The sequence below is a fragment of the Accipiter gentilis genome, chromosome 1, assembly GCF_929443795.1.
Source record: "Accipiter gentilis chromosome 1, bAccGen1.1, whole genome shotgun sequence".
NCBI classification, from domain to species: Eukaryota; Metazoa; Chordata; class Aves; order Accipitriformes; family Accipitridae; genus Astur; species Astur gentilis.
In genome coordinates, this window is record NC_064880.1 from 14,187,884 (window position 1) to 14,206,970 (window position 19,087).

General features: G+C 45.9%; 1 protein-coding gene across 9 annotated transcripts in view; it reads right to left on the minus strand.

Moving 5' to 3' along the window:
- The window catches only part of COL6A3 (collagen type VI alpha 3 chain), a 63,561-nt gene extending 45,785 nt beyond the window's left edge, over positions 1–17,776 (minus strand). For 3 of the 9 annotated variants that reach the window (XM_049802920.1, XM_049802911.1, XM_049802902.1), the window contains exons 1-2: positions 7,303–7,702; positions 2,870–3,472 (exon numbers count right to left, since the gene is read on the minus strand). In XM_049802920.1, the coding sequence (XP_049658877.1) occupies positions 2,870–3,472; positions 7,303–7,687 (988 nt within the window). In that variant the 5' untranslated portion in view covers positions 7,688–7,702. Of the gene's footprint in view, positions 1–2,869; positions 3,473–7,302; positions 7,921–8,875; positions 9,025–17,530 lie in introns of those variants that run through there. The other 6 variants (XM_049802969.1, XM_049802938.1, XM_049802978.1 and 3 more) reach the window with 5 other exon arrangements.
- Positions 17,777–19,087: the final 1,311 nt, after the last annotated feature.

Sequence of the window (19,087 nt, forward strand, 5' to 3'; positions counted from 1 at the left end):
TGCAGTCCTCCTTGGCCGGACACCAGCTGGCCATGGAAAGCAGTGCTTCCAAGGCCGGTCTCTGTCAGGTTTCTCATTACGGGTGAGTGCCATGAGATTGGGCTACCCCAAGGAGTGACATAGAGCTGGAGACGACATCTGCAACTTGGCTGCCCCTTCTGCCCTTGGACCCTGAGAGACCAGCCTCTGCCAGCTAGTGTGAGCCTTTGCAAAAGTCTTTCTCAGAGTCTTGCTGGAAATTGTTTGATTAAGGACCGATTGTCAAAATTTAAAGCTTAAAATAGCCCGCTGTGGTGTTGGACACAAAATGATGACAACCTGCATGAAACAGATGTGGTGGTACCCTCCCCGAGATACAGCCTCACATGAGCTGACAGTGTCTTGCAGTTGACTGCCCAGGCTGTCAAAACAGAGCTACTCACAAAGCAACAAGGATTTGTTTAAATGATCCCTTTCCCAGAGCCATGATTTCCAACATTTATCTCCCCAGCCGCGTCTTTTTTTCCTCATCAGTTACTCTGAGGAGGAGAGGACTGAAAACAGGAACCTATCCAAATGGATAACAAAGGCTGAAATTTCTGCCTTGTATCACCCAGGAGAGATGTCCAAAGCACTTCCTTAGCATGTCAGCAGCTAGATACCCAAAAATGGAGACCCTGGAAACTTTGACTTTATATAGAAGTTTGTGGGAAACATCAAAGGGGCTTTGTAAAGTTGAGGGAGGCTGGGAAGGAATAACTCCCTCCACCACTCATTCCTCTTGCAGCTCTCAAATCCTGCAGTATGTTTCCTTAGAGAAGAGGAATGCAAGAACCGAAACCAAAACCCACAGGAAGAAACACCCCATGGTGCTATTTTCAATGGACTCAATTAAAGCAAAAGCAGTTAAGCAAGGCTGTTCACATCCCAGAGGGTTTGATCCAGAGCCCAGTAAAGCTGATGGCAAGTCTTCCAGGAATTTCAAAGGATTTGGGATCAAATCATTACATCTTTGACTCTAAAAGTTGGGAATGTTGGAGGGTGTCAGTATTGAACCCAGCCCTACATAGTTCCCTCCTCATTGCCATCTCAGCTATATTTAGTGAAGCACCTCATCTAATTTATCATCCAGGCTCCCCCAGTAGCTAAAGGAGAGGGGAGAAGAGAGGCAGAAAGGCACTTTGAGACATCCATTCATCCCAGGAGGACTAGCATACAGCCAGAGCGAAAGTGAAGTGAGGTGACTTCAGTATTTCACAGGAACGCTTGGCACCTCAATGGATTTGGCATTCCTTTCAGGCTGCGGTGTGTCTCCCAAACCAGTGCTTTATGCTGCAGACTTCCAAGGCACTGATGTGAATCAAGCACACCAGTCAAAATTCATTTCCATGGATGCTAGGAAAAGGAAATTCCCTAAAACTCCTTTGAAAATACCCACTTCTCCGTTTAGCATATCCATCTATATGCAATTGCATAGGCTGATGCTATTATAGTACCTTCTTAAAATGAGCTGGCATTTTAAGTGAAAAATATGCAAGTGCAGATGAAACCAGCTGTACCAACATTTTGAATCTTGCCATTCAAGCTGTTAAAAACCAGAGGGGCAGAAAGAGAGGTTTTCCGTTGACTTGGATGGGCCCTGGCATGCTCATTTTAGCTAGCCACGCCGACTTCAGCTTATTTAGCTAAATATGGTTCTTGTGGGGTACTACAGGCAAAAGTTCTTTATGCCTTTCCTGGAATAATCAAGGCAATGGCATAAAATGATCTTTTAGGAAAATTCCTCCCTTTGATTTGAGCCACAGGATAGCAATCATGTTTAGACATAGATCAGCGAAGACATATGGAACGCAGTTTTATATGTCAACGTGCATCACGAGTTGAACAGTATGTACAGAACTCCAGACTGGCACTTGGATCCCAAAAGTGTTGTTGCATTAAGCATCTTGGTAATTAAATGCAGCAACTCCAGCCGGGGCCTTTCCAGGGGCCTCTGAAATACAACATACTGTGTCTTTCATAAAGCCTCTCTATCAGTAAATTTAACTTAGTCATAAAACCATAGGGTAAGAAACTCTTAATCACCTGCTTGCTCCATAAATCCAGGTATCCTTTATTCTACTGCACCCAAGCCAATGCTAGTCCAGAAATAATGTCAATGGGGACTTAAGAGTGCCAAAGTGACCTAAGTGGAATATTGACACCTACGTTTTCACTTCCCATGGCCTCATGGAAAGCTGTAAGCTTCCTCAGCTTACAGATTGAAGGGAAATATATGTTAGCAAGGTAGGGATTTCACTTCAGAAGAACTAAGGGCTGTTTTCTTTTAAGTTCAACAACACAGGAATTTCACTCTTCTCCCAAAGACAGTGCACAGTTTCAATGAGGTATGGAATTTTACTGTTTTAGCGAGCTGATAACTTCAACTCTGTGAATAGGGATCCATTTAATATCCCTGTTAGCTTGCCCTGACAAATTTCATTCTCATGACACTTTCAACTGACATATAATGTAAGCTTACATGACATAAATTTTTTCAGAACTGACAGTGCTGCAGTATTTACTCCTGGGGTGCTTAGATACCCCAATAAGGATTATATGAGCTTCTTTATACTCTGCTTGTGTCCTTTAAAACCTCATGCCATGCCAGTTCTTTGCACAAAACCTCACATTTTTCAAAAGATAACCCACTGAGCAAATGAGTTTCTGCACATTAGCTGCAAGACTATTTGTCTTTCCCATTGTTTCTCCATGACCAGAGACCAGAGAGATGCATTGCAAAAAATGAAAAATTTAAATTAAAAAAAAAAAAAAAGTGTTTTTAAAGCGTGCAAAAGCTCATTCATTCATCGATTCATCGAAATGCAACAGTCTAGAAAGGCATACATACCTTCAGTCACAATGGTTGGGGCCTCTAACAAAATGAGTCTTTGGGCCACTCCAACAATGTTGGGCAGTAATAATTCTCGAAGAGCATCAAGGTTATGGATATCCAGGGCAGTAAATGCGAAGCTTCCATCAGTAGCAATCTGCTGCAGCTCTGCACTGTCAGCATTCAGGACCCCAACGCTAAACGAAAATATACTAGCTTGCTTCACCGCTAACAAGCCCTCTCGGATATCATCACTAGACTCTCCACCACTTATCAGCACTAAAATCTGAGGCACCGCTTCCTCTATCCTGCTGCCTCCCGCCTGGGTGAAGAGGTTCTCCACCACAAACTCCAGTGCTGCACCAGTGTTTGCTTCCTCACCACCGCGGAAACTAAGTGCCTTCACGGCATCCAGAACATCCGCTTTTGTGGAGTAGCTGTTCAAAGCGAACTCGGTTCTGGGTTGATCACTATACTGCACCACCCCAATGTGTATTTGCTGAGCTCCAACTCTGAGGCTTTCAATCAAATTTACAAGGAAATCACGTATGGCTTGAAAATTGACACTTCCGATGTTGTTTGATCCGTCAATAAGGAAAATAAGGTCAGCGGACTCTTGAGCTTTAAAAAAAGAAATGCAAAAGGTGAAAGCATTAAAATGAGTGATTACATGCGGTTGTACAGTGTTCTGACATGTTTCTTGGAAAACCAGTAAGAAACACGAAAATGAGAAAACAAAACACATGTTCACTGAGGAGGTGACATTTGCCTCTTAGTTCTGCATTCTGATTGAATACGAGCTCCCACCCCCATCCCAGTAGCATCCACTACCCATCAAGAGACGGCTCGAGCGAACACAACTGAGCCGGTAGCTGCAGTTACATGAGGGTCAGTATTACTGGCATGCGAGGAGAAAACTTGGTGAAATATAATTTTTGGAAATCTAGATCCATTCCATCAGTGGCCAATATTGTCCAAATATTTATTCAGAGCCAAAAGAAAAAGGTGAATTTTAATGGTAATTCAGCCTGAAGATAGCAGGTGAGGACAGTAATATTTGTAGGTTATTTTCCTCATTGGAGTCTTTTTTTTTTTTTTTTTTTTTTTTTTAAGAAAAAAAAACACCATTTACTGGATGCATGGAAAATTTCAGCCTCTCTGTTGCAGTTCTGCTCTTTTGCTGGTTAAAAACAGCAGCTGAATATATTGGCTTCTCCCACCATGAAGGATTATTATTTGAAATGCATTTGCTCGAAACAATTGAAAAGGTTTTGGTTATTATTCTTGCACTGTAACTCTTTTACCAGCTGCCAGCATACACACGATGGTATTTGTCCAGCAAACTGACCCGCACAATTGTCAACATGTGCCATGCAAAAATTATCTTGCATTAATTATTTTGCACAAAGATGCGTTGAATATCGATAGAGGGGTCTGGTCTGTATTTTTCATATGGACTCTGGATATTCAATCAAGGAATGCAGAATCAGGTTAAAACAGGGTGATGAAATCAGTCATGACACAATTATCCAACTCTATTTGTTGTGACCATACCCAGATGATCGCAATCATCTGCTGAGATTATACACACACTGAACAAAACTTTTATATGGCATGAACATGGTTGTTGAGGGAAGCATTTTTGCTGTGAGACTTACCGAAGCAGACCCAAAATGCCCTGGTGTCTGCTCTGACTCCTTTTGCTCAACTAATTTTACCATCAATGTCACCAACAGCTATACGCATGCAAAAAGGGGGCAGGGGGAGGAGAAGACCCCAAAGCATGCTCAGATGTTTCCATGCTCTTACTCTCCAATCTTGTTAAGAAATCAAATTTCAGACTGTTTGCAGATGAATGACAAACAACATTTGGAAATCCAACCCAGATCTCAACTTTTGAAAGCCGGAGGTGAAACCAGTAGCAAAACTGGCATGTAGTTTAGCAAGGCCAAGAATAAACCTGAAGTCTTTGCTATTAAAAAGCCGTGTCAATTTTTTTTTTTTGGTTTTTTGCCTGTTCAGTTGTTTTTCTAGTAAATATTTTCATACATCCCAATGCCACCAAAAGATTCAAATAATGCTACAATTCTAGCGACAAAGGACAAGGTCTCCAGGGCATCATCACTTCCCTGGGCCAACTCAATAGCCAGTGTTGGCTTCGAGAACATCAGCGTGGTTCAGAATTGCAAAGGGCTCCAGGATTTATTTTTCCATCACTGAGTTGAAATTTAGGGGTGCTTAGGGTTGTCTTTACTGTGCCATTTTCAGTTGGGATGTACACATTCTACTTAATCATATAAATAAAATGGAAATCTCAAAGCGGTTGTACCCAGCGCTGCTTTAGATGCCCTGGACATCTTTTTGAGAAATGAGATTTCAGACACCAATGGGTGTCATCACAGCAGCACGGGTCACTCACACAGGAGAGAAAATAGATAGGAAACAGATGCGTTGGATAATTTGTCATCACTGTAAAAAAACTTGTACTTCAGTGCACATTTATGGAACAAGCTGGTGCTGGAGAACAAATAAAAGCATGCTTGTTACACAACTAAGCAAGGAGGGTCAGATGAGACAGACAGCTAAGATTTAACGAATACATAAGGGCAAACTTAGGGCTGACTTTCATACTTACGCTAGTCAGCTCTGGGGACTGCCACAGACCAACAGCTTTGGCACTCTGTACTGGAAATACTATAGGACTGGGGTTTTTTTACATTTCTGTTTCATATTAGGGCTCATTTCTAGCATAACATCCATGGCTTTTTTAATACTACATGGAGTTATCAGCTGAATAAATGACTTCTTAAACCCTTATGCAAACAGTTATCTGTACCATGCTTTGCACACTATTGTCATCCAATGTTTAGGACACATAACATCTTTTCCCAGGTTTGATAATATTCTGTAGATCGCCCGTGCAAGTCACACAGGGGCAAAACTACAATAGTAGGATTAGCTTAAATTTGTGTTACAGTGGGGTACAGAGACACTTGCAAAAAATATCCTTCAGTAGAAATGAACTTGGAAATGCATGATATACATGAAGTAGGAATTTACCTTTAAAGCTTTTAAAGAAATGTCTGTGATTCCAGATGTTTATGTACTATGGGGTTACCTGCTGGTGTGCCCCAGAGGACGACAACCAGCCACCAAAGACAAATTCCCCTGTTGATTTCAACAGGGAAGCACTGGGGTCCTTCACGGCAAAGATGCCGAACAGCCACTGCAGCGCTGTCAGCAGGTTGGGTATAGCATTCATTTTTCACATATATTAACATGATTTTCTTAGAATTGGAGAACCTTATGTCATCTTTCTGGGGCGGCTGCTTTTCTTCCCTGTGGCTTTCACGTGATCTGGATATTTGCCCTGTCAAGCACTTTGCACAATAAAAACACACGTGAGCACAGCCTTTTGGTGTTGCTCGGTGTCATGCAGTGATGGAGAGCACCCAGTGGGGCTGGCGTGAGGGTTAATCAGGCAAGACAACACAGGGGGATTAATGTCACACTGCCTCATTACACTGCTGTTGCCTTACATCACCCCACAAGCTATTGACCTTCAGATGGAGTCTCAGGAATAAAAAGAAAGGTTTGATCTCTGGGACTTCTGTTTTGAAACACAACAAAGCTGCTCAGAAGACCCTTTGCATGCTGAAATTTCATAAACAGAGAAGGGATGGAGGAAGACTGTCTTATTTTTGCCAGGCAAATTGGGCCCCTGGCTTGTGGTCAGCACAGATCTGTTCAAGCCAACATGGTTTGCAGAGAGGTTTCAGTTACAGGAAGGGTCCAGCACTCCAGCATGTGGAAGCCATCGGCTTGTATAGAAGGCATTTGAGTGACATCGCAAAAGGGACTCTGCAACCACACACCTTCTCCAAGCGGATGAGGAGAGAGGCTAAGGGCCAGCTCAGGGTTTCAGCGGAGAAGTTCTCCACCGATCTGCTTTTGCTGTCTTCAGCCAAGAAGGTGACTTTCTGGAGAGCACACTGCCTATCTCCCCTGCTAGCTGCAAGGGGACATCCTTCATGGTGTCCCTGCAGCCATCAGCGACCTTCTCAGTCTCCACAGGGTTTTTGGTCAGGGCTTCAAAGAGTCACCATCATAGCTGGTGTGTTCCTCTCCTAGTTCCCTGCCTTGGGGCAATTTAATAACTCTGCAGAGCTTCCTATGTTTACATTTCCACGCCACGGGTGCGAAAGCATGGCTGCAACAGGCTGCTGCCCATCCAAGGGCTCCTGTGCTACCTCCTGGCAGCACTGGCAGGGATGCCAGCTGGGTTTGCAAACAACGGCACACTCAATAGCTACAAACACGGGGCCACACGCTTCAAACCTTTGTTTTTAAACCTCTGAACGTCCATCTTAGTCTTGCCCCTACAAAGGCTTTAAACAGCGCAACGCCAGCAGATACCATGCTGATGGGAGCCATCAGCAGTCAGCCATTACCTGTGATGTCTTTAACAAGTCCTTTGGCCCCAGCCTTTTCTGGAGTCATGGATGAACGGACACTCGCCACTAAGTCTCCAACTATGCCATGGAGAGCGGTAAAATTCTCTAGGTTGAAAAGGTGCATATCGAAGGGTTCGCTCGCTATTTCCTTTAACTCCCCTTCTACTGCATCCTGCATGCCGACCGCAAACATGTTTACATGGGCCGATTTAAGGACAGATGATGGCAGAGCCACATCATCCTGGGATCGTCCGTCCGTTAACACTATAATAACCTGGGGGATGCCTTCACTGGCTCTGCTTCCAGCAGCTTTAGTGAGGTGGTTCTCGATTAGGTACTCTAATCCTTTTCCAGTCTTGGTGCCTCCCCCCATGTAAGGCATGTTGGCAATATGGGACAGGACGTCTCGGGTAGAGGGGTAGGTATTTAACTGGAACTCTGTGTGGGGGTTTCCGCTGAACTGGACCAGGGCAAAGCGAAAATCATTTCCTCCCACATCTAAAGCTTTTACAACATCATACAGAAACTCTCGAACGAGTTGGAAATGTTCCTTCCCAATGCTCCAAGAGGAATCCACTAGAAATATTATATCAGCCACAGCAACGGTTTTGACAGCTTTAAAAAAACAGATGGGGGTTTAGGATTTTCTATCAGTCAGCGCAAGCATGCCTCCTCCTCCTCCTCACCCAAACAACCGACAGCCTCTTTCGCATGGTGAAAGTGAAGCTTAGCTTCCCCTTCTTGCCCGCAGCAAAACGAGAAGCTCTGGGGAAAAACCAGGCAGCCATCAGCGCCCCGACAGCGCAGGCGTTGGGAGACAGGAGGGGACAGCATGCAACCTACCCTTCAAGGGGAGGAGGAGGCGAGATGCTTCTCCCCTCCCGAACCCTCGCTGCACGGGTTTGGACACCAGCCCTGAGCCAGACAAAGATGCCTGCGGCTTCACGTATTAATTTGGGCTTGCTTGGCTTCAAACCGCCCGTGGCCTCCTGTGCTTTTTTTTTTTTTGCTGGCTCAGGGCTTGGCTTGCTCCATGGTGGTGCTCAAGGAAGAAAGAGCTGCTCCATTTAAGCAGCCTAGGTGCCGGCATGAGTTTTCCATATTTTTTCTGCTGCTAACACCCTCCCCCCCGCCCCATGACACCAGCTACAGTCCCAAAGACACCAGCGCCTCGTTTTAAAAAAAAACAAACGGCCTTTCTGCAGGTTCGTGGCAGCATTTGTCTCACTGCAAAATGCCCTCCTACACATGCAAGGAGGGCAAAACAGCTCTGCCCGGGAGAAAACCCACTTGGGGCCACCCTAGGTGCACATCCCGCACCCCCATCCCCCGCAGAGCATCCTTAATGGCACGCCACCGGCCAGCGACATGCTCAGAAAGGCATCGCGTGCATGTCGGCCAAGGTCTGGGTCCAAAAGGACCCTCAGCTGAGCGGGAACTGAGGAGCAGAAGGTAAAACACAACATACTATTGACATGCATTTTGAAAACCAAACAGTGCAAATGCATCGGTTTGAACTAGCGGCACATTTGTACGGGGGGCAAATTCAGGTAAAGCGGTCCGATCTTACCTGCTTGCTGCTGGGCATGAACTGAACAAAAGCCTGAGAGTAGGAGGCAAAACATTGCCACAAAGGGCAAATGTCTGTGTTTCCTCATTTTGGTCTTTTATCTGAGTTTTCCTTTTATTCTCTTTGTTTCAAAGCACCCAGTGTGAGACCTGAGGGAGAAAAACAGGGAGAGTAAGAAACAGCGGCAGTGCTAGCCAGGCATGGATGAGACACAAGATAGAAAAGCCAAACCACGTGGGTTTGCAATGCTTTTGTGGCACTTTGGCAGGAGAAAAATATTTTAGTGCTGCCAGTCTGCTTCGTAGCAAGCATTTCTTTGGAAGAGGAATCATCCTTCACATAACTGGCATTTAATCACTCCTGTGGACCCAGATGACTTTCTTCATACCTATGCTGTACCAGGTAATACCTAATATATAGGAAAATGGTCAGCCTAGGTTTCTACCACCAACCCTTAAAATATATGATGGCCTTTCACCTGTCCTCCTCACCCATGGATGACCAGCTGAAACATCTTGGCCAACACGTTCCCTCTTGCTGCTGCCCATTCTTATTTTATTTTTTACAAACGCCAAAATAATAATTGCCCTAAACATCCCGCTGCCACAGCTCACCTTTTCAGCTGTCCCAAACATACAAATGGAAATTTAATTACTCCAGACCCAAGTGAGCTGCATGATCTGGCTGTACAGCAAAAAGCCCTTGGACTCCTGCAGCCCCAGCAGTGGAATAGCCTGTGCTGCCTGATCACATTTGGGAAAGGCACCAAGAATAATATTTTACATGTTGGAGCCAAAAATGTAATTTATGGAAGTTTCTTATCTGTGATCCACCTGGCAAGTCTTCTGAAACAATGTCTCCTTCAGGAAAGCTATGTATCTGTTGTCATAGAGATGGCCAATTCATTATTTAATCTTCATTTCCAAGCCTACAGAGCAGAAACCAGCAAGGCTTGCTTAACAGAGAAAATATCCTCCCGAAAGGGAATGCAATGATTTAATACTTTTCACTCCCCAAAAGGAGCTCAGTTACTCAAATGAGCCAAAAGTGATTCAAATGCATCAATCTATTAACCACATCATCATAAAAAAGTATAAAAAAATCAATTTTCTTATTACCTTCCTTGCTAACTCCATCAATCCAGAGAGTTATGACCAATACAAGAGCCTAGAGAAGGTTGGGGTGAAGACTAACTCCCTCTTTAAGGAGAGCTGTGGTATTTACACAGATGGCCATCATTGACATGGCCAGAAACGGAACCAAGTGCCAGGAACTAGGGAAAATTTAGAAATAAACACCTGAACAGATAATCCTACTTCCACTGAAGAGATGCTCCCCAGGGCTATCGGGGGGAGGGTCAGTGGAAAGGAGGGGACAACCTCCACATTGTTTCCCAAACCTTGATGTGATCCTGACACTTCCACTGGCTCCCTGCGTGTCAAAGCTGGGTTGGGGTCTGGTCCTTGGGAGAAGGCGTTTGCAGCATTCACTCTTCCTTGTGCTCCAGATGGCATTTATGGATGCCATATATCATGAATCAGGCAAAAGCTAGCCTCTACCTTTCCCGCCACATTTGTGTATAATAATAATTAATAATAATAATGCCAGGTGGAGAGACATTTAATAGGCACCCAGAGCCAGCAGCTAGCACACAGCATTAAGATGTGACAAGTCTTCCCTGTTATTGGCAACTCCTCGATTTATAGAGGCAGCTGCTGCAGCCCAGAGGTATCACTACTATTCATAAAAAGACTAAAAAGTTATCCTGGTTAGCTGGCACCCATCCATCTTCCTGGCTGTTTCAGTCCAAGCCAAACCTCCCAGTACCTCCAGTGGGAGCGAACCCGCTCTGCTGGACTGTGTCCCTGATTTACAGCTTGCTCCCAGAAAACCTGGGTACACCCAAAGGATGCATGGGGAGGGGAAACCTGGGCTCTGCTTCCCCTTGGGTGCAGCCTTAGCCACGGGCACTGCTGCAGGGTTGCTCCTCTGAGCACACAAATACAGAAAGGTCTGTAAGTCTCAGAGCTGAGGTTTGCAAAAAGCATTGAGCTTGTGACAACCACCCATCCAACCCCATTGGACCATCTCCCTCCCCTCTGGGCAGAAGAGGTTTATGGAAGAGCTGCAAGTTTTTTGGACGGGCTTGCCTTGCAGCATCCATTGGGAGTAAAAATGTTCCTAGCAAAGAGTGAAAAATGTGAAATAAAATGTGCGCTACAGAGTAAATGGCCTGTTAAAGTAATGTATGCTCTAAAAGTGCTAGTAATTCTTTTCTGCAACGCAGGAAGTTATGTTATCATCCTGTTTATTAGCTGCTGGTATCCTATCCCTCTGCAGTCGCAACAGCTGGGGGTGAACAGAGCATCAAGATAAACGAGAGAAAATTAATGTCTTGCCAGCTAATAAATGACAGGACCGAAGCAAACATTTGGGGGTTTTTGGTTTGAACATTGAGCAGCTGCAGAGAGCCTTACAGGGCTGTTTACAGCCATGAAACACAGCAAAAGGGAAAAGAAAATCTCCTTAGTACTATGAAATCTCCCCTGCCCGCAGCACCCCCCATGACCCTCCCGCAGTGGTGGGCAACTGGTCTTTACAGCGAATGGGATTTCCGAACTCAGTGGTGGATCTCCACCTACATCTTTAGGGCTGCCTTGCCCATGTTCAAACAAGGAGCCTCAGGGAGAGCCAGGGCCGAGCCCACCTCCGTTAGGTCCCTTTGGGTTGTGGTTCAGTCCTGAAGCTTTGCGGCAGAAAAACCACTGGCTGTATTTTAGGTACTTCCATTCTGGCAAACCCAAATGGCTTAAAGTCACAAGTCAGCCCATGGGGCACCATGAGATAAACCTGGATATCACAGTGTATTAATACAATACCCAGTCTCAGCTTTGGTTTATTTGCCCTGGTCAGCTGGGAAATAAAATGCTTTTTTCAAGCAAGAAAAAGTCTACTGTTCTTTTTAGTTACCTTCTTTTCTATTTTAGCCTTTAGGAGGCCTCTAGATCTATTTCCAGCTTTCTCTGTGACCTCCATCATGGTATTTTTAGTTATATGAAAGCAGGGGGACTAGTTCATCAACAAGAAATGAGTTTTAACATCATGATTCCCCAAAACCATCCTAAAATCACAGGAGCTGAGATTAGTTACTAGACAGAAAGAAGCAGCAAAGCCTTGTAGAAAGAAATTATTGAAGTTTCTTAGAGACTGACTTATAACTTATGGAAAAGAGGCGCATTTAAACACAGGTGTTCCTGAGGGTTTTCTCTTATATGACCCCTCCCATGGCCCCCTTTGTTAGTAAAGGAGGAAGAGTTGGGTGTTTGCAGAAAGGGGTGGGTGAGGAAATTATATTCTTGTAGGGGATGGCCCTTGAGAAGAAGCAAGGATAGCAGCTTTTTTTGTAGAGGTAATGTGCTCCTTGGGAGGGTTTTGGGTGGGTTGAACAAAAACTCTGCTCAAATCTGGTTTGACTGAGCTGACAGCAAGTCTCTGGCTTAGTGCGAAAAGTGGGTTTAAGACAGTAAATGAGGTGATTTTTATTGCTTGGAGGTGGGTCTTGCTTGGCTTGCCTTGGTGAGGTGCAACAAGTAACTTGCTTTGCTCAACGTGTTCTTGCTTTGTGTCCCAGATTACCATTGGTCACAGAAGGTGGAGATAGCACCAGCTCACAGGAGGTGGAGGATAAAACCACATCCAGGGGTGTGAACTTATGTTAATTCATTTTAATTCTTGATTATGGCAACTATCTGTTTTGCAACTGTATTCTTCTGGATTGCTGTTATTTTCAATAAAGCAATTTCATCCTGGATTTTTTTTTAAATTAAAAGTTCCTTACAGTCCTGGTAGGGGTGAAAGCTCTGGTTGAACTTTTGATATAATCACTGTAAGCTGGAAAAAAAAAAAATGCTGAAAAACCTGACTGCTAAGTACCCTTAGAAAAGCCAAGTATTTTCCTGAACTGTTAAGAATTAGCACCAAAACCTGGGTAGCTAGTTTCTTAGTAATTCATGTGCTAAAAGATTAACTCATGTAGTCTTCAGTAATCTGAACTTTTCATGTCTGTCTAGAGTTTATTTAGTGTATGGTGACCTCTTAATATCACAGTATGTTCTCCATTTCATCAGAAGACATACATCTGTTACTAATAATGCTTTCAAAAGGCAATCATGTCTACCACCAACACAATGAAGTGATTTCCTTAAATATTTTCCCCAGCAGCTATTTTTCGCTTATTGCATACTTCTCTGTGCATAAAGTTTGACATTTTACATAATTTTTTTGAGTGGATGTTTCAAATTCACTTTCTAAGCAATTGTTTGCTTGTGTGTGTTTTTTCACTAAAGTGTAGTTAAAATAAAATCTGTAAAAGTGCAAAGCAGATGAGTAGACAAAAAAAGCAAAACATAAAAGGCAGGAAAAATTACTACAGCTGTTACATATAACTTTGATTCATTATATATGCCCCTCAGCTGGGCTGGCTGACTTTGAGAGGGAGGGAAAGTATCTATGGGTTTGGTGTGAATAGAAATGTGACTTGTGTCCTGTGTAGATATAGATGGGTGCAATGGCAGCTAGAGGGAATAACTAATGTTCTTGCAAAATACTCTTAAATCTGAACTCCTAGCTGGCCAGTGCTTCAGGCACTGATGCTATCTATTGTGCTGGACTGTGAGAGAAAGCAATCAGCACAGTTTGAGCTGTCAGAGGGGTTTTCTGTACAAGCCTTTTGTAGTTGCATGATGCTCTTCTTCAGGGCTAAAGGACTGAGATGGGCAGAACTGACTCTTGGGGTGTGATAACCAGGAAATCCAAAACTAGTGATTTATTTGTGAAATCTGTTCCCAACAGCTCTCCCTCTCCAAGACACATTGCTGTGGAGAGGTGAGCAGCCTCTGGGAAAGGACAGAGGACCCAAAGTAAATGTGGTAGGCAGGGCTATGACTTGTGTGCTCTTCTTCTGGGGACAAATGGCCTGGATTTGGGCTTGGCCTTGGGCAGCCTGTGCAGCTTTGCTACCTGGCACAGCCAGGAAACTTTAGGATGCCTCACTGCCCCAGACCACAGCACATGTGGTCCAATTTTCCTGGCCAACCCTGGGGCATCCCCCAAAAATATCTCAAATAAAAACCTGAAAAGCAATTGCAGCCCTTAAATTCCCTTGTGCATGTGGGGTGGATCACCTTGTGTTGGGAGAAAGAGGTGGATTTGCACCTGGGTCCCAACAGCTTTTCTGAAAGGGGATCAGGCAGGACATGAGGGAGGGCAAAGCATCCTACCACAGATGGTGCAGGAGATGAGATACTGTGAGCATCCTCCAGACCCGTTTAAAAGTCTGCTCCACAGGGATGTCAGGGTCAAAACTAAGGGGCCTCCACCTTCATTTGCATTTGCTTTGTGGGGATCTCCTCATGCCTCATCATAACCCTGTTTCCCAACCAAACTGCTCAGCCTGAAATCCCTTTGACTTGGCTGGTTTCTGCTATATGCATGTCCCTGGGAGGCAGCAGTGAAGACATGAGGCTGCAGCAAGCCTTGCCAGCAGCTTGAAAGTGGTCACTGGCTACCCAGAAGAATTATTTGCAGCCCCAGCAGTGGGATATACTTTCAGTTGTGGCTGTGGAGCAAGCAGGGAGGAGAAACAGCTCCTGAAATCCTGATGTGGGGCTGTGGTGGCACAGATTGCCATCCGGAGGTGATGCATGCTCCTCTTTCGGCTGGATGAATCCCGCCCCACCTCCCCCCTTAAATTTCTCTGCACTGTCAAGAGCTCTGAGCTGGGGAAAATGTTAGCCAAAAGCTACTCCTAGCAGTGATTTGAACACCTAAGAGGCTAAATGCCATGATTTTTCCGTGTGAAGTAGCTCAGTCGCCTTTGAAAAGGGACATAAGTGTCCCAAGCCTCTAACCTGGCCACCTCTTCATCATAGAGCATTAAATCTCTCCTGGCCCCACAGCCTCCAGGGGAAGCAAGGCTATTTCTAGAGACACAGGATGAGCTGTATAGGACAGATTCTGAATTTATTCATGGCTCCAAGTGGAGCCATTTCAATTTTCACCAGCTCTTTTGAAGGGTTTCCATTAAAATTGCTGCCATCTGGCATTGTTGGCATTGGGAAGGTGAAGGTGGTTGGGCTAAGGGCTGCTCCTGAAAACATTTCTTCCTACAAAGGTAGAGCTGAGCATTAGAAGCAAACAAGCCTTAGAAGGATGGAAAATCTTCCTGCTTTTGCAAGCCACTTGAGCTCTGACTTTGAAAACCAGCATTCAACAAAGCGACAGAATTCTGTTGCATTTATATCCTACCCAGGCAAGCTCCCTGGATGCTAGCATTTAATATGAATCGCTTATTCATTTCTGTTCTTATAAGCATGCTGTTGGCTTAAAATCTGGTTGTTTTCTTCATCTGAACACTGAGACTAAAATAGAGTAGTTAATAAAAGGAAAGGGAGTATTTGCTAAAAAATGAGGAAACTCCCTCAAAGATCAATGACTCTTTATGTATAGTAACCTAAGCCTCCTAGAGCCTCTCCACCCAAACAAATCAGATCCTTAATGTGGAACACAGATCACTTAAAAAGGTGGAAAAAGTGATGGGCACGTGGAGTGGTAAGGCTGGCTGTGATTCACAGTGGAGAGCAGGCACGCAATGCCACCCGTAGCCAGCCCTGCAGCCGTGCACACCCAGTATGGGGGCAGGTTCATCCCTTTGCTGCAAATTAAATGTGTCCAGGCTGGGAGAACACAGTCCAAGGCTGGCAAGACTGTGCAGTTACCAGAGTTTGCACTGGTGGAAGGAATAAGATGTTCCCTTCCCTCCTCTTCCCAGACAGGCACGTAGCAAAAGTTAGGGGAGGAACAACTTTTTTTTTCTTTTTTTTTTTTTTTTTTTTTTCTCCTTGACATGTGGGAATACAGCGGGGGCTGGTTTAGCTTGCCCTGACATCAGGGAAAGTTAATGCATTTAAATGGAAAATTGCAAAGATGTTTGAAAAACCAGAAGGGGAACCAGGGAGACTGCTGAAAAATGGGAAGGGAATGAATGAATGATGAGCGGCCGCAGCAGTAAGTGTGCATCCCTGCACTCCTGTGTTGGAAATGCCATCACACCCCTGGTCGTGGTCAACCTCTCTGCAAAGACCAGGGTGGAAGGACGGTTATAAGGTTGGAGATGGAAAGCCTGTTTCCCTGAGCTCTGGTACTGATGATTCAAGGGATGGTGCTGGGTAGATGCAGAATTGAGTCTCTGCTCTGCCACTGCATTCCTATGTGACCGTGGAGAGTCACCCAGCTCCCTACAACAGCCTCTGGCTGGAGACATCTCTCTGGCCTCCACAAAGCTCCTAAACTGTGTAGTTGTGCCCCTGAAACAGCACTATATAAGCACAGCAGTTATCCAGCCATAAATACCGGTGGTTGTTTTTTGTTTGTTTGGTTTTTTTTAAAAACAGTAAGTAATGGTGTAAAGCCAGAAGTTTGAAAAATGCAGCATTCCTCCCCTGAGAGCATACATGAATCATCGCAGCAACCCGAAATGAGCTGAGAGTTTCCCATTGCACCCGCTGGAACCAGAGTGGCTCTGGCCACCTCTGCTCCAACCAGTTTTGGCCCCTATGCCTGGTCAGGAAACCAGTTTGGCCGCAACTGTTTCTCGCCTCAGGCTCTGGTTGGGAAGGGAGGGCTTTGCTGAGGCAAGAGGGACGGTGGCGGGGTGTCTCCATGATTAGTCATAGCCACCCCCTCGGCAAGAGCATCACTGTGTGCAAAGCCCTGGGGAGCTGAGGGTGACTGGGGCTATGGGGGGAAAAGGCTGGGAAAGGCAGGAGGGAGCAGGGATGGGGGCTGTGGAGAAGGGAGGTGGCTCCATGCAAGGCTGGAGAGCCCCTGAGGGGGAAAAATATCTGATGTTTGGCCAATTTCCCTCTCCATGGATGACCACAAGAGGATGAGGATTGCCCCTGGAACCACAATGGTGCTGGCCCACCCTGAAGCAGCAGGGACATGCCCGGCAGTGGGACCTGTGTGGGGTGGGTGGGCTGAAAAGAATCTCTGGCCAGCTCATCCTACCTCACCTTGAGGCAGGAGGGCTGAGGGCTGCTAGCAAACACCCCCCAGCCCTTGGGGCATGCCTTGGGAGCAGGAAAGGGGCAGTGAGACACCCCCTTAGCTGGACTCCTTGCAGGGTCCCATTCATGCACCCCCCTCCTTGTGCCCAAACAGCCCCACAAACCACTACATGCCCTCCTCAGGGCTGCTGCCCCGCTGCCATCCCACCAAGCTGCTGCTTCTGGAGTGATTTCAAGGCATCAATGGCAAACACCATCCTGCAACAATGGGGGAAATACTCAGTGCTTTTGAATTAATTTAATTCCCCTGCACCAGTGGAGCCAAGAGTGTCCCTGTGCACCTGCGGTGTGTCGGCTCAGGGAGGAGGCTCCTGGTGTGAGCAAGGCAGCTACGTTGCTCTGCTTTTCCAAGCGCAGTGCAAGCCTGGGGGTAGCTTTCGTCTGAGGACACTGCTCTGCTCATGGGATGGGTTTTGTCCAAAGCTCCTTGAAAACTCCCTAAAGACTAACACCCAACTGAGGAGGGGTAATGCAGCACAGCAGCTGCTGAGCCCAGGCTAAGGACCCCTGCGTGGAAAGCAACACTTACCCCTGAGAGAACCCCGAGAAAAGTTGCTTATTCCAGGATTTTCCACTCCGAAGTGCCTCTCACCCTTGCTTCATGGTGTGCTGGCGCCGCTCAGCCTTCCCAGTCCCCGCTTGCCTTGCTCGGTGGGGTGCGAGCACCAGCGGGGTGAGAGAAATGGGTGTGCGCTGGTACCCGCGAGACGGTCGCCGCAGGTCTGAGTGAGGTCGGAGGAGGCGGCTGGCGCAGGAGTGCGGGGGGCCGGGCGATCTGGCGTCGCAAATGGGATCCAGATGGTTGGTGCTGGCGTTCCCGGGGCTGAGGTCAGAGCTGCTCATCACACACGGTCCCGTCCCCCCCCACCCCCAGGCCCAGGGGACGCCTCTGTGCTGTGTGGCTTCCCCTTCCCGTGCTGGACCCGCCATCTCCAAAATGCTTCTCCCTGTTATCAGTGAGAAGAAATATATATAAAAAAAAAAAAAGAAAAGAAAAAAAAAACTCCTGCAGGGTTGCAGGAGCCGATTTAACTATGCCTTTCAGTCGTGAAGGGCTGGACTTGGACGTTTGCAGGAGCCAGGATGTGCCAAGGACCATACCAAGTTACGCAGGGCTCCGGCAAAGTGCCGTCTGGAGATGCTCGAGGCTGCAGAAAGTTCAGCCTCTCCCCCTGAACAGTTACAAGCATCAGCACAGGGGGGAGAGAGCCTCTTAATGCAGTTTCCTATTTACATGTAACAGTGTTGGGGTTTTTCTGGTTTTTGGGGGGTTTTTACCTGCCCAGATGGGGAGGAAGAAGTGGGGGGTTTATGTTATAGCATAACTTATAAATAAAAGTTAGCCCCTTAGCATAAAGATAAATATTTTAAAATACATATAGCCTACTGAAAGGTTTAAAGTAGAAGTTTGAAAGGTAACAAATCAAGTCAGCAAGTTCCTGATGGGTAATTTTTTTTATTTTTTTTTTTTAAACCTATGTGCTGTGCAAAAAATACCTTTAACCTTTTCTTACACAGAGCCTATCAGGCAAATCTGGGGGGCTGATTTTAGCCCTCTGCCTCAAGTGACGGCATGTCACTGGCTGAATTTAAACATTTCAGTCTGGACTGGGTTGTGTTTTGCACGAAACGGTGGTATGGAAACATTAATTCTTATCTCTTGCCCTTGTTTGGTTCCATATAAGGCTAGAACCGAGATGGCGTCCCTGGAATCAAATAGTCAAATTCTCTTCAATTCAAATGGGGATTTATTATGTTTGCTCTAGGTTTTGTGCCGTTTGAAAGACTAGCCGCATAAAGAAACAGCTGGAATGCTTCAGGAAAGTGCTGAGCCCTTGAACTGATGCAATAGCTCATTTTAGAAATGGTGCTTGGCTGGGCCCTTGCAGAGACTGAGCACCGGCCTTGCAAAGGGATCCAGCACAAACATCCCCAGCCGCACACCCAGAAGCAAGCAGGGTGTCATGTGCCCCCCAAATCTGGCAAGCTGGAGTTCAAAGGCAGGTTGTTCACAAATAATAAACGTGCCTGGCAAAAGGGAGCTGCAGCTCCTTGCTGGGTGTTGGTGGGCAGCTGAACAGGGGAT